The sequence below is a fragment of the Temnothorax nylanderi genome, unplaced genomic scaffold, assembly GCF_030848795.1.
Source record: "Temnothorax nylanderi isolate EJ_2023f unplaced genomic scaffold, tnyl_v1.0 TNYL_tig0038_pilon, whole genome shotgun sequence".
Classification (NCBI taxonomy): domain Eukaryota; kingdom Metazoa; phylum Arthropoda; class Insecta; order Hymenoptera; family Formicidae; genus Temnothorax; species Temnothorax nylanderi.
Window position 1 is genome coordinate 653,111 of NW_027249100.1, and position 25,884 is coordinate 678,994.

At 43.6% G+C, this 25,884-nt stretch overlaps 2 protein-coding genes across 7 annotated transcripts in view; one reads left to right on the plus strand and one right to left on the minus strand.

The window, feature by feature from the left end:
* The window catches only part of Lbr (lamin B receptor), a 100,548-nt gene that overhangs the window by 64,630 nt on the left and 10,034 nt on the right, over positions 1-25,884 (plus strand). The window contains exon 1 of one of the 3 annotated variants that reach the window (XM_071703992.1): positions 11,438-11,456. The exons of the other annotated variants lie outside the window; for them this stretch is intronic. The gene's annotated coding sequence lies outside the window, so the exon portion shown is untranslated. Of the gene's footprint in view, positions 1-11,437; positions 11,457-25,884 lie in introns of those variants that run through there. 3 annotated transcript variants of the gene reach the window in all.
* Positions 1,634-25,535, minus strand: LOC139771306 (monocarboxylate transporter 9). 4 transcript variants are annotated; one of them, XM_071703973.1, is made up of 11 exons: positions 24,087-25,535; positions 7,949-8,252; positions 7,436-7,579; positions 7,148-7,353; positions 6,783-7,011; positions 6,006-6,445; positions 5,642-5,873; positions 5,383-5,558; positions 5,072-5,294; positions 4,670-4,917; positions 1,634-4,514 (listed from the first exon to the last, which is right to left on the minus strand). In XM_071703973.1, the coding sequence occupies exons 1-11, from the start codon at positions 24,186-24,188 to the stop codon at positions 4,365-4,367; spliced, it is 2,454 nt and encodes an 817-aa protein (XP_071560074.1). In that variant the 5' UTR covers positions 24,189-25,535; the 3' UTR covers positions 1,634-4,364. The 4 variants fall into 4 exon arrangements, with proteins under 4 accessions (XP_071560074.1, XP_071560076.1, XP_071560073.1 ...); XM_071703975.1 differs by lacking the exon at positions 24,087-25,535 and adding an exon at positions 21,511-21,836; XM_071703972.1 differs by lacking the exon at positions 24,087-25,535 and adding an exon at positions 17,435-17,625.

Genomic DNA, 25,884 nt, shown 5'->3' on the forward strand with positions numbered 1-25,884 from the left:
AAAAACGCTCCCGTCGCTCTCATCCTGTTCGCTGTACGCGAGAAGAGAAGAGGAAAAACAAAATTCGCGAAGAAACGTCTCGACGATCGTCGAATCTCGGCCACCTGCACTTGGATCCGTAATGTGTACAGTCTTGTACGCGATAATGTCGGACACTTCCTGGTGGCAAGCATTCCGGTTTGCGGGGACCGCGATCTCGTCGTAATAATGTTTCGTTCCTGGCGCCTGGCTCTCTCGAAATAGCGCGCGAGTCGGATTTAACTAGTTTTGCGCCTACATGCTGAACGATTTAATGAACAAACCTGAATTAAAACTGCATAATTAGTCTAAGTAGTGTCTGGGGAAGGGACCAGGGGCCCGACTTCCCCTTCTCTCAAGTAGCTCAGGACCAAGAATGAAACATACTATCATATCCCGATATACAAAATATTTAATAAGTTCACGCGAGATATTTTATTTATTAATTTGCTATCAGATAAGAATCGAAGGGACTATACCTTCTTATTTTTTATCTTAATTATCGAGTGCATAATTTGTAATCGTATAATTTTTAATTTATGCGTCGACAATCGCTATGAGTCTCTTCACAATTTTTTTTTGTAAGTTGATGAAAATTCATAGCTTTCTGATTAGCTATAATCAAAAAGAATTCTTGGTACATTATAAAGCATATGCTATCAAATGCGCGAAAGTTTATCTTAACATAGCAAGAATGAATATTCGCTTTTGACGTCATAATCCCTGTAGATACCTATGCAGTGGCAAGCCCGTGGTGCTTATCCGACGATTCGCTAGGAACGAAACCCGTATTGCAGCGACATAACGTAATAGATATATATGTAAATTGATTAATAATTTATTGCTGATAATTTATCTCCGATACCTGATATTTACACACAATGAAGTAAGACCGGTATTTATCGGTTATTGGAATCACGAAACTCAACTCGAGAAAGTCGAAGTAGGCGCATTAATAACGTGTTTTTTTTTGCGGGGGTGTACATGCAAGAAATGAACGAGTCAACGCAATTTTTTTTTCAGTAATAAAAATTCATAATTTCCTCTTCAATTTTCGATAAACGTCACCTAATACATTTGTCCTTTTTTTGTACCATATCATATGTTTAACATATGCACGGAGTAGGGCGTGCGCGTCCTTCCTCTTTACGCTCGCACGCGGAGAGAATAGTGCGGCAGTAGCGGCAATGTGTGTCGCGTTACACAAGAATCGTCGTCACGAATAGACGAACATTTCGATATATAATTCGCTCGATTGCGTGTATTACTGCGCGTGAACAGCACTCGTAACATCGACTTTAATTAGCAGCCATGACGATATTACGTTCGCGCGTAAACGCTCTACCTATCGACGATGCTACGTTCTCACTTGACGCTAGAACACCACATTTGGGATCCGATGAAAAAATATCTATTTGTCGAAAATATATCCAGGGAAGTATAATCCTCTAAAGGATACGCTATAATGTCTGTTTCGCGAGTTTCTTGGCCGGTGAAGTTTTCGGAACATTTCGTGCCGAAAAAATCAATACTTCGCCGCCGTGTCTACTATAACAAATCTTCTATTATATCTTCTTTTACCTATTGTACTTTTTTCTATATTATGTCTTACATCTTTTGGTAAGACATCGCAAATTTCCTTAATCCTAAATGAAAAGAAAATTCCGACAGGCGATCGAATTCGCATTTCGTAGATCCTGGATATGGTGTTCGAGGTCGGCTTTTGAAATGCAGTGCTTAAAACGCAATTACAACACATCTCAACGATGAAATCGCACGTGCTCATAAATCTCGATTTTTTTTTTTTTTTTATTGATCTCTTAACCAAATCGTGAAATTTTAGAAAAAATTTTACTCCAAAAATGTCAAAAATCTATGTTTCACTGTACGTAACACTTTATACAGACATGCATTCCAAGTATAAAAAAGACGTCCTTTCAGCCACTGGTGTGGTCTAATATGCATAATGGTATAAGTTAAGAAAACGCCCTTGTACAGTCGTTTCAATTCTCTTCGACGAGTGTCTATCTTATACCTCGGGAAATAAAAGATTTCGGAGTAAGATTCTCTCTAAGATTACCGATTCAATTCGCGCTTAATTGTCAGTATAGAAATATCGATACAGAATATTATTGCGCTTAATAATATTTAACAATACCGATATTCAAATGGTAAAAACATATCCACCCGGTTGCACATCGCCACAATATTTCTCTGCGTGTGAGCGCGCGGGCACACATGCTACTGTACATCCAACGCACGTAAAGTTCGTTCCGCCTACATACTGAATGTGCGCGTGCAAAATGTCACGCGAGCACGCGCGCGTGTCGACGCTATTTATATAATCTAATAATATATAGTGTAACTCTCTGCGCGCGGCGTGCGTGCACGCGTGTGTACACGCGACTTTCATATGGCCGTACGTGCGTACACATATATATGCCACAGTCGCATTTGATTGAGACCACAAAAACGTACGCACAGCTTCTTCTTCTTTTTCTTCTTCTTCTTCTTCTGTCCCACACGATTGTAAAACAAAACGTAAGTAACGTGCGTTCACGTAAATTGTATTACAGTAATATTGTAATCGTGATAGGTGGTAATAATTAGCAATAGCAGAGCAGCGGTGGCGGAATAGTGTAATAGCACTGTTGGTTTTCATTATTGATATAACAACAATTCCTCTTCTTCTTTTTCATTTTTCTTTACCAGCGACCGCGCGCAATAGTAATTGATCGTAAACGTTACGACGTCCTATATACAATGTACGCGGTGTAACGCGTGTATTTGCCACTCAACACGATTTACAACAAGCTCTTCGATTTACACATGTGTACATATAGATTTACACATGTAATAATGCATATATATACGCATATACATTTGTTACATGTACGTCTATGTAGGCGTATATTTTCTCACGCGAACGCTAATTGCATCGATCCAATAATCGATCATCACCGCCGTAATGAAATTACTTACATGTAACTCCCATACACACACACACATACGAGAAACGCTCGCAAATCGCTTGCGCTTGGTTGTCGCGCGAGACACGTCGGCCCGAAATTAGTTTTGCATTGCTTAACGTGCTTCTTAAGTGCTATCCTGCGCGATACAGTCAGTTCCATCGACTAAACGCTTAAATCCACTTACACGTACTAGTTGTAGCAGAGCCGCGTTTCTTTACACATCAATAAGAATTCTCTGTTTCGGATAATCAATATATTAATTGTCTATCTAACAATGCGTTAATTATCCCTTGAAGAATACATTAATTGCGCAAGGTCCCACAGTGAGACTCTAGCGTGCGGAAAACCCATAATTTTGAAATTATGAGCTTTATTTTTAGCTTAATTCTAGAGTTCGTTATATATATACATATACCTTTATATATATTTATATATAAATGTATATGTATAAACGAACTCTCTATAAATTATTTACAGTTCATCCTGCGCAACAGCGATACATTTGTTGCGTGTAAGTTAATAATTCACATTCTTTCTTTCGCTTACACATATATGTGTATATATATTTATATTTATATAATATATATACATTTGTCGCAAGTATGCAAGAAAATATCTCTCTGAATTATGAATATAATTCAAGTTGTATCTTTGGATGCGGCCAAAAATAGATTTAACTAACACGATAGGTCATTGGTGGGATCTTCTCGATCAAGGATGGTCAATCGTACGTTGATCAGAAAAAACATCGTCGTTGTTTCGTACACGAGTTAATTTCGCGAAATATGTTACAATTAATAAAGTAGAGTGCCTAAGTAATTATTAATATTCATCTATACATCGTTATACGTCATGATTAAAACAAACGCCCAATCAGCGATACCTTGACCGATCCTTGTATGCTTGCATACCATATAACTGCCGAATTATACAGTATTGTATTCCTACAATGCAGATTAATAATTTATATAAGATTACTCGATATGCACGTGCAAGAGCATTTTTTAAATTTAACATTTTTTTCTTTATATATACTGCTTGATCGATACTGATTAGGTTAATAAAACGTTCTATCTATTATTCACTATTACATATAGGCAACTAACAATAAGTATCTGTACCTGATGGTATTTTCGCGCGTATATATCGTTTATATGATAAAAAACAAAATAAAATATGACAAAACATATAGTACAAGTCTAACTGTAAGTACGATAAAAATTCCATCAGGTATGCCACTAATTTGTGCTTTATCGATTAAGTGTGTAACAAAGAAGTACCTTTTTTTAAAACTTCAAAAGTAGCAGCCCTATCACAGTGTGGCTCGGAGTGAAGGCGATTTTCATAATCTGTTTAAAAAAGATGAGAAAGTACTTATAAAACAGACTCTATTTGCTTGATCTCCTTCTCGGGTGGCTCTAAGGGTGACGGCGCGGTTTCTACTATCTCTGGTACATCCTCCTCGTTCTCTTCCTCAATATCTTCGTCAATTGGAGTCAATGTATCTAATATCACAGGTTGAGTCTGCAAGAAATAAGACAGTTCAGTAATTATCATATAAATTAGTGAAAAATATCATTTTATCAAAAATTTAGCGATGCATGCAACTAACGTCAAATGCAAAAGCCGCGATACACAAATAACATCGAACAAAAGATTGATATAAGTTATAATTTTACCTGCGGTGTGGTACACCGTTTCATAGCAGGGGCCATGAAACTAGTAATAGTGCTTACAAGAAAGAAGAACCCTGCCATGAAGAACGGAATACTATAACTTTGCGTCGCGTCATAAACAGCGCCCGCTAAGGGTGAGCCAACTATAGCGGCAGCCCCTCTGAATAGAATTAAAAGGCCGAAAGCGTTCGTTAACTTGTCTAATCCCAAGAGATCCACCAAGATGATTGATGTTAATGAGATATATCCAGCTAAAATCGAAATCATAAAATATTCAAAATATTCAAAATATTCAAAATATTCAAAAGATCCAAAATAAAATAAATATATAAATAAATATTTCCATACTTGACAATTACTAGCTAAAATAATGGACGTTTAACAAAATTGCGTTAAGATACTTACATATTGCTATCCCAAAAAATATGCTCATGACGATATAAGCGACATAAGTATGGCAAAACGGCGTAGAAGCTACTGCGAGTGTAGATATAATTAAGCAAATATTGTTCAACAATAAGGAATCAACTTGCGGAAAGTCGGCAACATATCCACAAGCCACACGACCTATGGTGTTCGTTATTCCAATAATAGATAATAAGAACGATGCAGAATTGCTTTCAATTCCCTTAAAAAAAAAAAAAAAGAAATGACATCGTTAAATTATGATATCGCCTGTAATCCAGCGGTATACTAAAAATTGATATATAACATACATCTAAGACCGCGGCATCCACCAGATATACAAAAGGAACATATAATCCAGCCATACCAAACACGTTGCTAATACCAATTAGGAGGAAAACAGGATCTTTCAATAAAGACATATCCATCATCGTCGCTAAAGCTTCCTTAAACGAATCGGGTAATACCAAGCAAGGACACAAGGGTTCTAAAAAATTAAAATCTATATTATTTTTCCTGAGCTTTAATAATATCGTTTAAATCATATATATTAAAAAATTATATACGTACGTTGTTGCGCTTTTTCAATATCAATATCTTTCAAGTCACCACGTACAGATTTGGGAATAGATACAACACTCTGACGATAATTGGCGAGGGATTTCTGGCTTTGGTATTCTGGTAAATTGACTACGCTACCACTGTAGAAAATATCCTTTCTCGACAAGGGACGGACCACCATTGGTTTCTCCTTTGGGACTATACTAGCTTTACTGGTAGTAAAGGTAATACTCTCACCATCCTAAAATAGATGTCGCGCACATATTTGTTATCAGATTATTCGAAAAACGTTTGTACAATTGATTTGTCCAGAAAAGAAACAGTATGAAGACATTTTCTAAGAAAAACATTTGCTTTAAAATGTGTGACTTACATCAGCCTCAGCATTGTTATTTCGCGATCCCAACATGCTGCTCGCGGAAAGTCTCAGATGCAAGCTCTTTCTTATATCTCCGTTAGAATTAAGCGTTGTCCTAGAATTCTTTATTGCACTAAGGCTAGGCTTGTAGCGTTCGCTGGTACTCGTTTTACGGATTCTGTCAAAGAATGGCACGGAGCCGTTTTTAGGCAAACCTTGAACGTGGGTCGTGAAAGCCGGCTGCGACGCGTTTCTGGGAATTATCGTCTTGTTAAACTCATTCTCAGGCTTCTCTGCGTCCTTTGTGTCTTTGGTTTCATCAACATTTTTCTTGCTCTTGGACTTGTTGGAGATGTTCTTTAAATCCATGCTACCGCTATCGCTTGTATGTCCACTAGAAGAGTGCTCTTGTACCTTCACTTCAGATATGGTGGGAAGGGTTGGCACCGTCGGAACTGGTGTTAAAGGAGTTTCTTTAATATTACGGTTTTCAATAAGGTGCCACATTATGATTTCAATTACTTGGAAAGCGTATGCGCCCATGATTATGGAAACAATAGAAGTAATATAATTTGATTTTGAAACTTTTGCTCAATTAAGAAATGTTTTTCAATAATTCACAGATTCTCAAACCAATTAAAATAATTTCACTTCGCTTCAAGAGATATCTAACAACGCAATTAAGACAAAAAGTATGATCAATTTAATTTTCCGATGCGTGTGTTTGCGACTTACTGCACTTTCACAATATCAACCATCACCATATCAAACTTGATCGTCAGAGTCCCTTACCAGGCACTAATTGGTCTAAATTGAAGCTGGAATGAACACCGGGATCAATATTAATGGGCATTTTCATTCTCTTTTCCATGGATCCATCCGGTAATTGTACCATAAAATAGGAGCCACCGATACTACCACGTTCCATTTGAAATCTCTTCTCCTCGGCCATTCTTTGCAATAATGGTTTAACCGAGGAAGCTTTTGGATATTCCAGAGGTCTCATCATGGCACCGAATACCTAAGAATCATCTATTAGAATTTTTTTTATCAGATATTACGAGATGCCATCTCGATTAATCTAAAGCTTTGTGTTACCCCTGCATAATCAAAGCAGCGAAGAGCAGCGAGTAAATAATTTCACACTGTTTACTTACTGCGCAATTTAAGATGAGGCCAGCCAGGATTAGGTTTGCTCCCTTCCAGCTGTACGCCTCCAGTAACATGGTCGCAAGAGGCGCGAACGCGAACGTACCGAATCCCGATCCACATACAGCTATGCCGGTAGCTAGGGATCTCTTGGTTTCAAAGTAATAGCCTACACAAACTACTGCGGGTAGATATATCAAACCGAATCCAATCCCTAAAAGAACAACATTGTAGAGACGTGAAGAATGAAGAAGTTGGCGAAATACAAAAAATGCTAATCGAAAATCGTTACGCACCTCCCATAATACCATAAGTCACCATAAGCATATTTACACTGCTCGAAAACGTCGAAAGTACAAATGCGGCGGCGCCTAAGAAACTTCCTGCCATACATACTGCTCTACAGCCATATTTATTCGTTAGTGCACTGACAACGGGGCCTGCGACGAGGAAAAATTAACATATAATATATATATGGATAAATAATGCGTCACCTAGAATTAGAAGTTATTTTAATGACTAGATTTAGTATGAATTTTATCAAAAGCCATTACAAAACAAAGTCACAATCTAATCTTCTTTCATTAAGATAAAGCATATTTGAGAATTTCGACCAAAAGATAAGATTGTTCGTTTCGTATTTCGCTATTAAATTTTCTGACAGTATAAGTAAAATTTTTGCTAAGGAAAAATTGGTTTCTCCTACAAAGGATATCCTTACGAAATACCCTTTTCCGACAACGGTAGCGGAACCTAGGCCCTAAAGTTCAGTTAGAGAAATCTTATAGGCATTCACGTGCGTATCTTACCAGCGCTGAGGTACATTCCAGACAGCAACGAGCCAACCCAGGCGGTCTTGCCCTTTCCTTCCCCAAAGTAGTTAACAAATTCCCCCAGAAAGACGCCGAACGTGTAGGCAATACCGTCCACTATCATGTTACACATAAACGATGCAAATACCACCACCCAACCATATCCACCGTCCGGAGGTGGTGGTATATCGTGGTACTCGCAGAGCGAACCTCCCTCATCATCCGGCGAAGCTTCATCGCCACCCGGTCCATCGGCTCCCGTTAATCTCGATTGTTCTTCTACTGAGTATTCGCTCTCCGTCTGAAAGTAAAACGCACAATGATAACCGATGCTATTCTTAACAGACGCGATATGCGTTAAAAAACGATGTACTTTACGCGTTGCGAAACAAGTGTAAAATCCTCTCTAAGAGATGTTTTATTCATTAGAAAGTAATTCTTATATCGTAGAAGGGAAGGTGAGAGATCTCTGACAGAAGAGATACTTCTAAGTTTAAATGTGTGTTTCTCTCACCGTGTCATAACTTTAGCAATATGCATACATACCTATTGCTAAAATGTGGCATAAAATTATCATGAATTACAGCATTTACGTTCTTACTATCGCGACTCGAATTTTTTACGTTGCGACAATTTAGCGCGGATAATTACATGACAACATATACTCGAGCCGCGTATACATTTAATAGTTTCACAGAAAAACTAGCAAACGTATATAATGGAGAACTGTGTTATATCTCGCGTGGTACGAACGTGTTGCATTCGCCTTGAATGAGACTTGCCGTTCACCTTGAATGCTCTAAGAAAAAGTGTTGGTGCGTAAATAAGAATTCATTCTCTAATTCGCTGACTTAAAATGTAGTCGATTAAACGTCTCATTGTATAAATCACGGGCAAATACAATCTTACCGATATATTGAAAAAAGTTCTAACATTATTAATAAATATCTTAAAGAGTCCTCGAAATCAGAGTATCTTAAATTTAATAATAAATTTGTGCCTTTTTCCAACGTGCGTCAAAAACTTATTTTTTATACGCAAAAAACTTGACACGTTAATATAATTTGTTTCAAAAAGATAATTATAAGTTAGTTACGTGTTTCCAATTATCTTTATAATTACCTTCAAATGACTGTCTTTTATCTTCCAAAAAAAATTATAAAGACAATTTTAAAAGACGCTTATTCATAATTTTTGAATTTTGTACTCTCTTTCGCCGTAGAAACACATTTCGCGATATGCGCGAAAAAAATAACCGTCGAGAGCACCAGAAACAAGTTAGATTTTCACACGAGAGAAGGGGAAATCGGAGAACTCGCGTATGCAAAACCGTACCGTGCCGCGCCATGGCTCGGCGATTTCGTTAATCGCGAGTCCTGAAATTATCGCGGGGCGTAACGCGAGAGCAGAGCGCGTACCGCTCAACGCGTCGGGATGATCTCATAACGCAAACGCCAGCACAGATATTAAATAGCTAACTGTGACTTAATCAGCCTCTAAGGCTACATCTGGCCAAGGTGATATACGTCGTACGCGTAGAATGCAACGCCAAGATCGAATCGATAAAAGGAATGGTTGTTCGCGATCCAAGCCCGCGTTTCACGGAGATGCAATTAGGTTCGCCGGTGTATGATTAACGCGCGATTCGTTACACGAGTAACACGATACTTGAAATTATACACACGACGTATTTTTCTTCAATTTATTTCTCCGTGTATAATTGGCATGCGTAATCTACGATGTGTAAAACAATTTTCTGCGTTTAAAATTCTATTCGAAAGTGATAAATATTTCAAGGTTCGTACATTTAAAAAAACAAAGGAGAAAGGGCTGACCGAATCGAGGCTAAATGTTCGTGCCAATAATATATTACAGATTTAACAAATAAAATAAAATAATATAAACAAACGAAATAACACAAACATTTCGACTTGAAATAAGGTCATCTCTATGTGAATGTTAGAGATGATGAATACAAAAATAAATAGTTATAATAAAATCAAACAATATAACATTTATTAAATCTGTATATTATTGGTACGAACAACCTCGGTTCGTTCAGCCCTTTCTCCTTCTACTCAAGAGGTTTTTGGGAGTAGAGATTGTCGATTTGAAGCTGTTAGCCGTCCACGAAAGATACTGATTTATTCGGTTTATATTACTTTCATTAATATTACGTTCATTTAATATTATTCCCAGTTAGTTAACACTGCCGAATAATGCATCGGGGTGTTTAATCCGGTGACTGCACGCGATCGTGTTGGGCTTCAACGAAAAAAACAGCTTATTAATACCGCGGTATTAATACCGTGACAATCGAGAAGGGGAAATATCGAGCTGTACCCACGCGATGCGACTAATCAATGACGTTTTAGCGCTCGCAGGTGTTCCTAGGATAATTACACGAGATTGAGCCGCGAGAATCAATGAAAACAAAACGCTCGAATGTTATTAATTACTTCAGCAATCAGGGGGAGATAAGCGGGAGTTGGTCAGTCGTTAGTAAGCGACTGACATTAGCCGAATTATTTATCCGCTCGTAATTCTGTGCCTCATGGCGAGATAACAACGACAGAGTATTGTTTTATATAATTATATTATATAATTATGTATAAAAAAATTTCTATATAAATATAATTAGATTATATATAGAACATATTATATTATATTTTATATAGAACATAATATATTATAATTTTTCAATTGCAGTCTCGGTGTTTCGTATAATTTCAGTCAGTCTCGTAATTTCAATTGCATTCTCGTCCGTCGTCAACAAAGTCTGTTCGCGGAGCGCTTTATTGTTAGCTCGGAGAACCGTGCAAAATTTTAATTTCTTCTTTCGAGATCATTGTCGCGGCCTCGTCTCCGCGCCTCTTTACATTTCGCCGCGGAGGTGGTACGGAGCGAGTCCCCAACGCTAATGAATTTGGATCAACGACCTCGCGTGTCGCGGCCGCGAAGACGAATTTAAATGCGGCGCGCGCGCGCGTGAGTGAGTTGGGATTCGGCCGAAAGGAAGGCCACAGCTGATCAGCTGATCGGTGCGCGGCCGCGCTGTCATTCCGATCGCGCCATCCGACGACGGCGGGCGCGAAGCTCCGCTCTCCTTCTCTCTCCGCGAGGAATCCACGAGCTCCGGCCACGCGATTCCCTCGACCTTGCTGCTGCTCGCCGTCGTTGTTAACACGCGTACGCTTACGCACTATCGTGATGGGAGGTAACGCGAAACGCGTGCGTGCGAGCGAGTGCATCAGTGCACTCGTCTCGGCGCCTCCCGCTCCCGCTCCCGCCCCCGCCCCCGCCCCCGATCCGATCAACCGGCCCCGATTGTCAAGGCTGAGTCACGTGTCGCCTTCCCGTCGCGTCGCGAGAAAAGAGCCGCGCGAAACCGTCGTGCCGGTGATTTAAGACGACACGTAAATAGCAAATCGCGCCCGTTCCGGCGCGGCCGAGAGGCTGCGCTGCAAATTACCGGCTCTCGTCCAGCCAGATTGCGCGGAAATCGGTAACGTTCGGCAACACGGTTGGAGTGCGAAACGTGTATCGTGTGGGAATGTTCTATAGTTCTATGTCCTAACTCCGGGTACACGATAGACCTGACATATTCCACGACGGGACTCCGTCTGTCCCTCATCTGTTTGGAGTAGAGTGAAAGAGCTAGTCAGTGGGGCGTCTTTAAAGGGATCCAACAGATGTGTTTCGCTAATCTTTCGGGTCTTTTAAACCTCGCTTCGTTCAAGAATTGATATTCTGACCGTTGTGTCTGACAATACGAGGGTCATTCGGGAAAACATGATCACTTTGTTTCGATGGGATCAGATGGGACAAGAGAATTGGGCGGGCAGAAAGGAAGGAAGGAAGGAAGGAAAGAAGGGAGGGAGAAAGGTGGGGATTCGCACGTAACCGATGACACATCGATCACGGCCATGCTCTCGCTCTCCATAATGCATCATACAAACCGTACCGAGCTGATTTTGCGGACGCGACGCGAGCCGTACTGCGACTTGTTGAGCGACACTCGCGACATTCTACGACCGTCTTGAACCGTCAGTCACTCTCGTCTCTCTCTCTCTCTCTCGCTCTCTCGCTCCTTCCCCTCGTCGCCGCTCTCTCCTCCTTCTCTTTCGCGCCCGCTCGCTCGCGGGCGCAAACCGCGTTCTATTTTCGAGCGCGCTCAACGCGATTCGCGACGCGGCGCGACTCGCGACGCCCGCTCTCCTCGGCCGCGAGAGAGCGACTTTGTCTTCGTCGAGCACACTTCTCGTTTCCTCGCGTATCGCTCTCGCCGCTCCTTCCGCGAGAGCTCTCTCTCTCTCTCTCTCTCAGTTTATCGCCGCACTCTGTCACTCCTTCCGGACCCGCCACAGTCCACCCGTCGCGCGGCGAATCACTCGTCGTAATCCGCTGCCATGTCGACTCCGACCTGCACTGGTAGCCTGGTACTGGCGCGCTCGCGTCGTCGTCCGCACTCGCTCACTTAGCGCACTGCCATCGCGCGCAGCGCGCGTCGCGCCGATACCCGGCAACTTGCCGTCGATGCAGAGGCGCAGAGTGGGAGAGGGATCTCTCTCTCTCTCTCTCTCTCTCTCTCTTTCCCCCTCGATCTCCTCCGGTCTCCTCGCCGATCCAAGGAGAGCGCCCTGCGAGCCTGCGAGCGAGGACACTGGACAGTGATATCGACGGTGCCCTCGACGCGCGGATGCAGCAGTTTTCGCGATGTACCACTCCGGAGTTTCGCACTCCTCGATCAATTTCGTCCAATCGCCAAGCCTAAGTGAATTTTTCCTGATTCTCCGTCGGGCGACTTTCTCGATGCAACCTCGCCTCCGATTTTCTTCTCTGCCGTTATTCGCTTTTCGTTTAGATGATTATTCTTTGTTCGCGGCTTGAAACTGAACCTTCCTTTTCTCGTTGTCAAAACTGAAGAAGCGTCTCGTTGTTGCTCCAGAGTTCAACAAGCTGTTCGATCCATCACTCCAATTTTTCGCCTTGAAGTTTTATATTCTCTCGGACTTGTTCTCCCCTCTCGGAATTTAATTAATTAATTTAATTAAATCTGAAGGTACTCCGAGATAGTCCTTGCAGCGATTTGCTTTCTTCGCGCGCCCGAGAGGCAACGACAACACCGCGCTCCGTTTTCTCTCGGAAACTTCAATTGGCGTGTCCGCGACGTGCGCACGTGCTGAGTGACTCACGTGCGCCGCGGACAAAAGACGCGTGTGTTTGCGCTCGGCGATGAGCTCGCGGTCCCTTGTTTTCGTCGCGGTTTGTCACGTACGGATATAGTACTCCGCTTCCGTCCAAGGTGCCCGGGTTGCCGAACCCCGCGCGCGTCAGCGGAATCAATCGCGCGGACTCCACTCGTTTGGAAACGTGTTTTGCGCTTAACTCGTTTCCCCTCGTTCCCCGTCGTGGCGAGCTTCGTCACGGATTATCGATTCGACGTACGTGCGAGGGGGTATTCGCACGTGTTTGTCGAACGCGGCTGCTGAAGTACAAATGGAGCGTGCTCGAAGAGATGGAAGGCTTCCTTTTAAGCCCGTTTTCCGCTAAATCTGCGAGAAACTAAATCGACGGATCTCTGCGTCACTCCAAGGGACATCTTTGGACACTTCTAGGCGGCTTGAATGGAACGCGAATATTAAAGGGAAATCGGACGCAGCGTTCTCCGAAGTAAGCTTCGACGCGTCTTCGCGGAAGGGAGCTGGTCAGCGTGATGAAGCCAAGAAATCACGCTCCCGTCATTTTCCGCGAATGTCGCCCGATGACCCCCATTCTTGACGACTTCGGAAGAAAATGATATACGTCGGCACTATCCTGTCGCGTTCAATCGTGCAGTTTTTTGCTCTCTCTTTTTCTCGTCCTCAAGACAGACTCCACGCTCCCTGTACCTCCTGACACGTCTCTCCTCTCAAGCTTCCCGCGCAGAACGGTCGAGAGTGCTCATCTCAAGTGGACCTCGATACGTCCACGTGCGGAGATAATCGCGACTTAATTGATCGCCGGTAGCTTCTTCTTCCTCACCACGTCCGGACTCTCTCAATACTGACAGTTTGCGCCGCAGTCAAGAACGTCCAGAGAGCGGGCACTATATCGAGGATATCCGCGACGTAGCACGGCAGATTCTATTTATACCTCGAGAACGCGCGGCGGACTCTCGAAGCTCGTCGAACTTCCGCGAACAAAGCGGCGGCACGTCCTTCTCCGCGTCCGTCCGTGCGTAACGTTCCCCTAAATCGAGACCGCGCGCGCTTTCTTCCCCGCGGTGACGCGCGCGTGGAGAGCAGGGAGCGAGGTGGGCACAGCGGAATCGTTCGACCGACGTCCGAGCGCCAAAACCGGCGGCGTCGGGACACCGGCGGATCGATTTCTCGGAGCGCGGCACCAAGCGACAAACTCGCTTTCGCACGTTGTCAATCTAGAATTCTAGAGCGTGGTTTCCTAACGGGAATTATACATTCAAATTGATGGAGATGCGCGCGGGGCACGCATTGTTGTGACCTTTCGAGGCGAGCCAAGGCGACCGCTTTGGAGCGAAGTCGCCTCGTCACTCGCGACGCGACGATCTCCGATCCTCCGTGCGGAATTGCTCGCTCCGCGTCGACGGGGGTTGCGACTCGACCGATCCCCGCCGAGGATTTCTCTCTCGGCGGTGGTAGCCGCGCCGATCCTCGTCGACTCGTCGAGGCGCGGCACTGCGCGAAGGATCATCTACGTGCCGTCGCCGATGTGCACGCTGCAATTCTCGTTCACGCGCGTGCATCCCCACTCGGACGGAATTGCGTGACGCGTCACGCCGCGCCGGCGAAGCGAGCGTCCGCTCGGTCCGCTCCGGCGCGGCGCGGCGGCGTCAGGGGACGCGCGCGCGCGTCATCCGCGTCGATCATCGAGAGAGGAAGACTCTTCGCAGGGACGTTTCGCTTCATCCCGAGACCCTAACTCGCGAAATCCCATTTCTATAGCGCTCCTAAAACAGCGGTGCGCGAATCTCTTTGTGCTCGTAATCCCTTCTTTTAAATAGAAATTTAACGCGACCCGTTAATTCTTCGACTATTCGTATAATGAAGGATAATTATAATTTTTTAAATTAGTATACAGTGGATAATTATAATCTATTTAACTCGTGCGCATATAAAACATTTTTTTTACATTTTATACGTAAAATAAATTGTACAGTATGCATATTAATAGCAGAAGTAATTTTGCGATCCCCCAATGACTTTTACGCGATTCGCAGTTCTGCCTTAGAAGAGTAAATCCTAGAATGCAGAAAATGTGTATCCATATATTACGCATACTTACTGCTAAATAACTCAATGTTAGAGTAGTTACTTGTCGAGCAAAAGATCCAGATTCGATTTCTGGATCTTGCCACTCCGCATGTACGATATTAACGACTTGTACTTTGACTATTTTCATCTATATTTGTTAATGATGCTCGACCATTAGTAGGGGAGACCGGGGCTAAGCCGACAACGGGGCAAACTTGACACTAGGCTTTTTGCCAATTTAAATCTATCGTAGAAACTTGCCTTTCCTACTGTAAATGCGTCTTTATGTGCCAGTATTATCAACGGAATTTGGTAACATTCTGAGTTATAGTGTAATTTTTAACGCGACATAAGCGTTTTTGATAGTGAAAAGTAATTTTTCTGATCTCTCGAAAATGTCTACTCTTTCATCGAACTTTACTCTTGCGAATCTACCGGTAAGTGATTTTGATGGGAAATTTGATGCTCTATATGAATCCGATAATCGTTTTTGCATATTTTCAAAATTTTCATGTTTTTGAAGTGACAAAAGTGAAAAACGACGTCCGGGGCAAAGTCAACACCACGCCGTTTCGTCGGCTCCCAGTAACAAACGATGCTTGTCATGCAGCCGTATGGCTCATGACAAATGTATGCGCACGTCCGATCGCGAGTTTACCTGCATTAATTGTTTTTCAGACATGAGTTTAGATGAAGATAATTGAAAGTTCAACAATTTTTGTTCTCATTATTTTAAATGATTGTTCTAGCTACTTTATTCCGAATTTTTGTACTTTTTAAATACACAATAAACAATGTATTTTCATTTTCAGACAGTAAAAAATAAGTTCCAGATCAAATTGTGTCGATCAGACAAAGTGTTGAGTTTGCCCCGGCGGGGTGTCGAGTTTGCCCCGGCATTTTTTAATTCGAAAATTTGTCTTCGCGTCACTTTTCCTTTTCTGGCGGCAAAACAAAGCGACGTACAGCAAAATTTCCTGAATCAATTTTGTACCTGAAGAAACACTCTTTAAATATGTACCATTGAATTTGCCTAAAAATTTTAATTAAATATTAAAAATTGCCTTTGAAAAAATAGTGTCGGCTTAGCCCCGGTCTCCCCTATTCATGTGAAGAATTCTTTTAGGAATTGCACATAACTTCTATTATGTCTCGCTGTTCGACTTTCTTCTATGGACGAAACATATCACGCATAGGGGAGATCGGGGCTATATGGCGCCAGGAGTACCTATGTTCCAGCTCATGTGCTATTTTTTAGTATTTATCTCGAGAGAAATAGTGAATAAATACTCAAAAATAGCACATGAGTTGGAACATACTCCTGGAGCCATATAATAGCCCAGGTCTCGCCTACTGTTAAATTCTAGTGTCAAATTACATTTAATTTGAGTCATTTTTAACTATTTCTATAGGTCGCTACTGCTCCTACTCAATATGTTAATGTCGTTAATTTAACTAAACCAATGAAGTTAAAATAATCCTACTATTTTGTGTTAAAATAATAAATTTCGATACACATGATATATAAAAATAACAAAATGTTATTTAACTCAAGGTATTGATTTAGATTTCATCTTTTAATGTTTAACAGTGAATAACAATACTTTCTGTTTTTTAACATTAGATAATTTTGCGTTTAGATACAATTGCTCGCTGTAACGCAATTTGAACAATCTTTTAGAGAATTAAGTCATCGCGCGCGTTAAAATTCTGGGCCTTGAAGACTGCGTCTCATTGCTATAAAAATCCCAACTGTGATCTTAGGAATAGGTCTGTTTATGACGGAGAAAATAGCAGCTTCGACTCACATGAATTTCATAGATGTAATTTAAAGGAATGTTTGACGCATTTAATTTCGCTTCGGCCAATGAATGATACAATCCATCGCCGGACTCTGTCAAGTACAATAACCAGGCATAAAATATTGCGAGCTCCCAATTAAAAGGGGCTTAAAGGTATCCTCGAACGAAATAGACGGACGATCGAAACAACACAGAACCAAAGAAATTTATTTAACAAAACCATCTCCAGTTCGGTCTCTCAAGGAACCATTATTTTCGAATCCCTGTATCGACTTGCGATTCTGGGAATTGGAAGGAGAGAGGAGCCGTGACGAGTGGAGAGTCTCGTCTTTTCGCGCGGTTAGAACAAAGCCTTAAGGCCGCCCGTCTAATTGTGAGGTCTTCGATCGAATCAGCGAGATGGAACTTACGACGAAACGGTCGAGACGCTGGTCCGCCGAATCAGCAGCCATAGCGCGTGTATCGTGGCACGATAAGCTTCGTTTTCTCCCCTCGGGGCTGTCTGCCGTGGCGAGGATCATGGCGAGGGAACGCTCACATCGGCGACGCCCGGCTCTGTCGGCGCCGAACCTCGTATACGAGCGAAATAAACCCGGGACAATGTCAAAAGTTAGGCGGCCGAACGCGCGGCCGCGAGCTCCAGTCACGCGAACCACTGTGCGACCGCGCGCGGCGCAATGCTCGCACGGCTGATGACGCTTATGAATTAATTAGATAATAACCAGCGACAATTAGAGCTGAAGGCACGGACGCATGAAAACACCATCTGCTTCTCATCTCTGCGGAAAAATTTCCTCTAGCGCGCGGCGCGGTCTGAATACAGCGCGAATAAACAAACGGGCGTGTCTCCGTTACGATAAATCCGCACTTCGAGTTCCGCGTTGATACTTGATCTTCTGGGAAAATCTATTGGCGTGTCATTGATTTATTTACGCACATTAGAATTTTTGTAAACCCGCGAAGAAATGAATTACATTGAATTTGCAGGACTATAATATACTCTCGAATTAAATCAATATAGTTTAGTGTAGGAAAGTTCCCTCAGAGAAATCAAAATTTTATCTTTATAAATTTACAAATTGCATAATTAATCTCTTCAGTTCCGCGAGCTTTACAATTTTCAAGCTTCTTAATTTTTTAATAAAAGCACATTGACAAATAGATTTTTAGCAATCTTTTTTATAAGTTAAGAGGTTTCTATTTAGTTTATTTAACATAATTTGGCATAAATAGGTACCGTTAATAGGTTCAGTTAATGTCCTTCTGTTGATAATTAAGGAAATATTTAAGCTACGTGAGCACTTAATGGAAGTGCGGGCACTTAATTGGCGTCTCGACATTATTCCTCCTTCGAGGAAAATAATCTCGCGATAGATCGTGATAATCGTGTGTTTGCACGACGAGGCTCAAATATTTCGCGAAGCAGATAGACAATTCTAACAAAACTGTTTCAGAGTTTTACTCGTTTACGGGGTGTTTATCGGCCTGGTAATTTGCTCGGAACGCACGTAGAGCCGATAAAAATTGAAGTGGCCAACGCGAATGATAAACGAAAGCTCGACCATTATCGAGGGCGAGGCTATTCCCGCACTTGTTTCCGGCGCGAGAAACCGTTTAATCGCCGTCGCTGATCGTTGTCGCTCGCGCGTACGCAATTTGGCCGATTCGGCACCGCGATAAAGCGCGGCCCAAAGGGAGAGCAACGTTCTCGGACGCGTACACGATGAGTCACATTTAGTATTGTTTGTGCATGCGCTCTAATTACTCCAACCTTACTGGTTTGTACCACCGCCTGTTGACAGCGAAGTCCGCGCTACATTCTCAGACACGAACGACCGTGAGCGCGTGTTTGACGCGATTATCGCGGCGTGTATCGTCAAGCAGAAATTTGTCAGGAGTAAGAGAGAAAGCTTTTAGCAATTCAAATTGAGCGAAATTAAAATGCAAACAGATAAAACTGTACCAATTTTTGGCACCGAGATTATTCCTTCGAGTGTGGAGAGAACCGTTTTATTATACGCACAAATAATAATAACCTGACTGATTTATCGCGGATTTTTCTTTTACGTAATTAGATGCGTATCGTTCGTAAAGTTATTGACGCGATAGAGAATTTAATCGACGAAAAAAATAATCTGTGGCAGAAACGCGATTTAATATCTGGCGGTTGAACAGCCGCGGATTCGAGGTATGTTCGACATCGATAAAAGGACGATAACGGGTTCAATAAACACTCAAAAGATAAGGAGCTCGCACACAGGAAAGTAGATCTTGATCTTCCCGAGTCACGAGTGCGTTATAAACCGTCGCGGGATGGAGGTCATTTTCAGCTCGGAAAATGAAATGATAATTAATTTCTCGAGTCGGTCTTTTGTAATTTTTGAGTCGAAACTTTTTTTTAAATAAAAGATTACTATTCATTTAATATAATTCTTCGGAAATCACGAGACAGAGAGAGAGAGAGAGAGAGAGAGAAGAAACTCGCGGAAACAATGTAGCGTATCGTCATCCGAGATACAATATCATGTTTTGTTGGTACTGCGATGTCACATTATCAATTTCCTCGTTAATCAGCCTACAACCCACTTTCACTCACGTATTTCGCGATCGCTCGGTCATGTTGCGTATATTTTTTTGCCATTTACCTTGAGCAGATCGATTGAGAAATAAACGCTAAAAAGACACGCGCGAAAAATGCGGCGTAAATCGTGCAAATTGCACGCCACAACAAAATACCGACAATTTGTTAAAAGGCCATTCAGGCACATATTACGTGTCTCTCTTTTACAGAATTTGCTCGATTCAGATAGCATTAAACCGAATAATGAAATAAAACGTCAAATAAGATTGTGTTTAGTATTTTTCAACTCTTAGAACCAAGAAAAATTTAACGATCCCAGGAACACAAAATTATATTCTCTCTAAATGCAAATCGTGAACATTGATTTTTTACACGCAATTAATTTTCCTTGCCGTTACTACATTCATTGTACGCGTAATTTGTCTTCCCCGTCCATTAGCAGCAGTGCGTAAATCGTCTGGAAACGCATATCTGTTCGGCGGATATATTAGCGACGAATGAATCATGTAGCGAAATGTCGAATCGCCGTGAAACAATACGATCGCAAATATAAGCGAGCGCAATGTCGAATCAACGACGAGGAAACAATAATTTGAAATTTACTCGCTCGTTTATTTGTGATATCTGAGTAATATATTAATAATGCCTATATCATTAAGAAATTGTAATGAATGATCCTTCTAGAAATTTTTCCTGATAAAATATCGATAATATATATTCAGGCACGAATATATCAGTAATATATATTCGTTTTGAACGTTAGTGACGCGTGTGGAACGCATAGGAAATAGAACTCCGTACGTAAACAGAAAAAGACGAATCGCCGTCGGTGGCATAATTATTTGCTGTCGCCAATGATGCGACGCGCGTCGATTACAGCGGAATTTCGTGGGAGAAAGAAACGGAAAGTCGAAAAATTACGCCCACAAGGTAATCATACCACGTCGGCTTCGCTATCGGTTCGATTCGAATTCCTGCTAACGCTGCGGAGGCACGTGAAATCGCTCGAGAGCACGTCGACCACGTGGGATATCTTCACGAAATCCAACGTATCCTTCGACGAAAGAAAAACGATACTTACTGCGCGATCGAAGATTTGCAATGCAACGTTAGAAATTTTACGTATGTAAAATGCGGAGTCATCGTTATCGCGGGTGATATTTTTAGGCAATCGTGACATCAACAAAATAAATATGAAAGTACACTGAAAAAAAATCTGGTTGAATTAATTGGACGTCTGGAAAATGAACGAACCAGATTCTTTTAATTAATGCAACCAGAAATTCCAATTAATGCAACCAGAATTTCTATTAATTCAACCAGATTCTGGTAGATTCAACCGGTATTTTCTGGTGGAAAATGAACAAACCAGATTTTTTGTTCAGTGTACAAAATTTACACAATATTATTATTAGGCTACCAAGCTCCAGTCCGGACCATAAATGATGTTCTTTTTTTTCTCTAATTGATTGATCATAAGTTTCACTTATTATAAAATATAAATATAAAAATATCTATAATACTCCCAATGTTAATAATATTTCAGCTTAATTATCATAGTTGGAAGCTCGTAGAATTTCGCGTAATCGAGTTCGAATTTTGATGTCGAGAGCCTCATTACTCGAATATAATAATGACGGAAATGCGACAATCACATAATGACATCAATTTCAATTTTTAATGCAATTTCTCTAATTGTAAGGATAATGCAGTTATTTAATATTATTCAGAGACATGCTTGAAATTATGTAATATCGTTTGAAAGTAGTAACCGGCGATTATTTTATACATTAATTGACGTTATTGGATATATATGGGATTACATAATATTATTCAAGGCTGCAATTGTCTTTCGAGCGGCGTTAAGCCATCGATCCCCCAAGGCCGCGCGACCGTTACGCTTACCTTATTTTTAGGCGACATCGCGAGGGTGGCGGGCGGGTCCGCCCTCTCGGCTGGAGGCGAATGCACCCTCGCGCGCGAGTGACGGCGCGAGTTGGCGACGGGGGCGGGGAGCGGCCGGGAGGACCCGAGCGTGAAGGCGCGGGGCCGCGGCACCTGACCCGCCGGCGACACACACCCGGAGTAGCAGGAGGAGGCGTTTGCCCGTCTCGGAGGAGCTAACTCGGCGCGAAACGCGAACGCGACACGCGCGCGAACGATAGAAAATGCGCTCGCCTCGCGTTCCGCTCAACCACCGGCCGACTTAATCGGCGCGGACACGCAGTGCACGTCCATCCGATTCCCCACCAGCTCTCCTCGGAAACTTCGCATCTCTCGCCGCGCTCTCGCGTCCCCGTCCCCGTCCCCGTCCCCTTCCCCTTCCCCGTCCCCCGTCCCACGTCGCCGTCCCGTTCCCGTCGTCGCGTCGCGTCGCGTCGCGTCGCGTCGCGTCGTAGCGTTTTGCTCCGGCACGTACACACCCGGTGCTTTCCGCTCGTCCCGCGTTCCGCGCTGCGCTGCACCCGCGATCTCAGTCGTCCGTCTCACGCTCTCTTTTTTCTCTTTCTCTCTCTCTCTCGCTCTCTTTCTCTCTCTGTCTCGCCCTCCCGCGTTCTTTCGCCCTGTCGCTTCTCTAAACGCGAGCAGCGGCGCGTTATTCACCGGTACGCGTTCGTGAACATAGCGGTTGAGCCATCGTCGGCGACGAGTACAAAGTTCTGCACGATATAATTTCTTTGGAGCGCACGAGACACCGTTACACGCGTACCTACTCGAAATCGATTTCCCAAGCACCGAGCTCTCTCTCTCCCTCGTGAATGATTACGACGTGCGAGTTTATCTGATCGCCACGTGCAAACGATCGCGGTAATCGAGCCGGAGGTACGCGAACTCTAATGGCTTCGAACGTAAGCGGTAAGAGATATATAACGTATTATGAAAGATGTATGTCAGGATGCTGAGAAACTTTATTCGCGAATTCCTCGACCGAAGCGAAATCGACGTGACGCTTCGGTTACAAAGACGTTCAAGCATTGAGATAAGATGTCTAAATATAGATAATGACATCCAGCTACATTTTTGTTGAGCAAAAATCGATTGGAAATCAGCCAAGAAATTTATTGATATTGACTGAGGAATAATGTATAGAAAGAGAATGTCCTGTATACGTAATCTTGTTTCCCACGTACATGTCGATTTGTGGGATGTCTTGTCGCAATGCTGTTGAAACGTGCCAAATTTCGGAGTACCGCGAGACGCGCGAATTAGCCTGCATTAAATCACGACGAGCGATGACGTAATATAGTTTCGAGAAAACGGCGTAAGTTCCGGTGATTAATAGGGAGAAAAATAATGGTGAGTGTTCTTCATATTGCGATCTTTACACGTGCGTGATCCGATCCACGAAACTTCCGTGTATTGTTTTAATTATCGGACATTACGACACGGTAATGCTAGAGTTTTATTAACGCGATACGCACCGCGTTAACCGCGATAACGATATCTTAATGCGATATTCCCGCGACGTGTGTTTGCAGGAATCAGATGATTCCCGCCACCGCCGTTGGTGAAATTTTGCAAGAAACGCGAATATTATTTATGGAATATTCTCTCGTTTTATATATATTTTGGGACTTAATCCGTATCTTAATAATTAACGGTGCGAATAATAGTAAAATGGATTTATGAAGGCACTGCTATATATTCGACCTCAGACTTCGAAAGTTGAATTTTTCATAAAATAATGATATTATTTCGATTTTCAACCTTGGCAACTTTGGCTAAATTGCAAAAAGCCAAGACAAACTTAATTTCCTTAACGAGCAAAATTTTAAGCGGGTAATCGATCAGGGCATCCCGCCGCGTTAATTTTGCATCATCATTTTACGCTGATCAATATAAAAGTAATTAATCAGGATTGTGTGTGTTAAAGTAAAATAAAATAAAGAATAGAAATGTGTGTGAATTATTTTTTGTTACTGTGGTCAGAGAGCCATTCGACACAGCGACGTATATTTTAGTTTTTTATTTGCGGATTTAACCGAGACACACTCATCGATAGGCAAACACTCTTAATGGGTATATTAAAAATTTTTTATAATCTCTTCCTATACGGCTTATATAGCTTTACGGTTCACGATTATTGATGTAACATAAACTGCATAAAAAATAACAGAAATCTACCGATATGACGTATAATCGACGTAGAACAATATCACAAAATCGAATGCACTTAAGCCTGTATCGGACTGCGGATTGGGATTGAGATTGGATTGAAAATTGACCGATCAGAGCAAAGTTTATTAAATTTGAAATTAGTTTTCTCTATATTATTCTGATTGATTAAATTTCAATCCATCAATCCCAATCCGTAGTTTGATACAGGCTTTATACATTTTTATCGATAGTCCCAGAAGAAAAAGCTAAAAGGGTAAAAAACAATCTGGCGTGTCCATTATCCCCTCCGGAAGAATCAGGACGTTTGAAAGTAAAGGGGTATAACGAGAGAGAAAAGGGAGTACACGAAACGGAACACTTACGATGTTGTGATTCGCCACGATCGTCGGATTCGGATGTATCTGCAGGCCGTCATCGTCGCCAATCTGCTCGCCGATCTGCTCGTGGCTGGTGGCGGGGCCCATTTCAGTGTCTTCCGGACGAGGGACGGGGCCCGTCGAAACCGAGGCGCCGGCGCCGGCGCGGCGCGGCGGCACCTGACCGATCGATCGACCGATCCCTCGGGCGATCGAGACAACGATCTGGGGTCGGCGCAGCCCTCCCGCGACCGACGGCTTACGATGCCCCCATCGGCGTAAGCCTGGCAGGGGTCCTACGGAAGTCAGCCTCCTCGGCCACGTCTACGTCCATTTGCCTCGCAAAGAACGATCGGGAGGATCGATCGTGCGAGGACGATCGAAACGCGCACGTATCCCCCTTCCTTCTTCCGCACCCCTCGAGAGAGAGACCGCCTCCCCCGTGCGCGGAGACGATCGTCGTACACCGGCGAGCCTCGGCGTTTCCGGAGCTTAGCGCTTGCAAGTCCGGCGGCGGCAGGTCTTAAGCGATCCGATTCCTCCGCTCCTTGCTATCATCTCGATAATTCGGAGTGCTCGTGGACGCCGGCCTCCTTCCCGTCACTTTTTGCACGGCGACGTTCGAGGATGGTACCCGGGGTGACATCGAGTCAGGTCGGCCTCGTCGATATCTCGACTGGCCTGCGCCAGCTTGGATGACAATGGCAAACATATGATTGTCTTCCTATAATCTCCGGGATTTCAAACCCTCCTCGGCAACAATGAGAGAACTACAGAACAGTTTTGTGTCGTTATCGTCACACAGATCCTTCGTCAATTCTTCGTGGATTCTTGGAAGTTTTACCAGGAGCTGTTCTCCGTCACGTTGCGACACTGTCCGCCGGCGTGGATAATTCACGAGAACTTCGCCGACAGCCCCCTTAGGTCACTGGTTCACCGGTGTGTCTGCCTCCGCGGTGAATCCCACGACGATCGATCGCGCCCGCTTTTCCCGAGCCGCTACCAAGAAGCGTTGGTACCGACGTCCCGACGACGTCGACGAGGACGACGACCACGACGTGTCGCACACACCCACCGGCCGGCTCCGCGGCTACACCGGGAAGGAGGGAAGGAGAACTCGCGAGGCGCGCGCGATGGTGCGCGCGGGACGAGAAGGTTGACGGCGTTGACGAGGAGACGAAGTAACGGCGGGGTTTCCGCCGGTTTCAGCCCAGACGCGGAGATAAAAAAGAGGAAGGCCGAAAAAAGAGAGACGACGAAGAGGTCCTCCTCGCCGGGGTGAAGAAGGTTTCCTCTCGCCAGCAGCAGGCTCTACCCCGCCGCGGGTGGGTAGCGCCGCGGCGCCCCAGGATCAATAAAACGACCGCCCGGCCGTCGCCTGTCCTAGCTCCTGCCTGGCCTCCGCCTGCCGTATGCTTGCGCGACCGCGGACGCCCGACGTCCCGACGCGGACGCGGCGCCCGCGCGCGCGCGCGTCCCCGCCGGCGTCGCGTTCTCCGCGCGCGCACACCAATCCCCGGAGCACGGCGACGCTCCGGCGCGATCTTCCGCGGGCCGTGCGCAAGCCCGCTCGCGTGCGAAACTCGCGCCGCGGATCGATATTCGACACGGCGGCGGTCAGGAGTGTCCGCGGGGACAATCCGCGAAAAATGCACACGATTCACGGAACTCGGTGACTTTGCGGGGAAATTCAGGGACGGGCATAACGGGTTACGTTGCTCGGCGAAGGAAACACGTTTTTTTTAATTTAATATTCAACGAAGGAGAGGGACACCTTTCAATCTTAACTTTACGATTATATTTG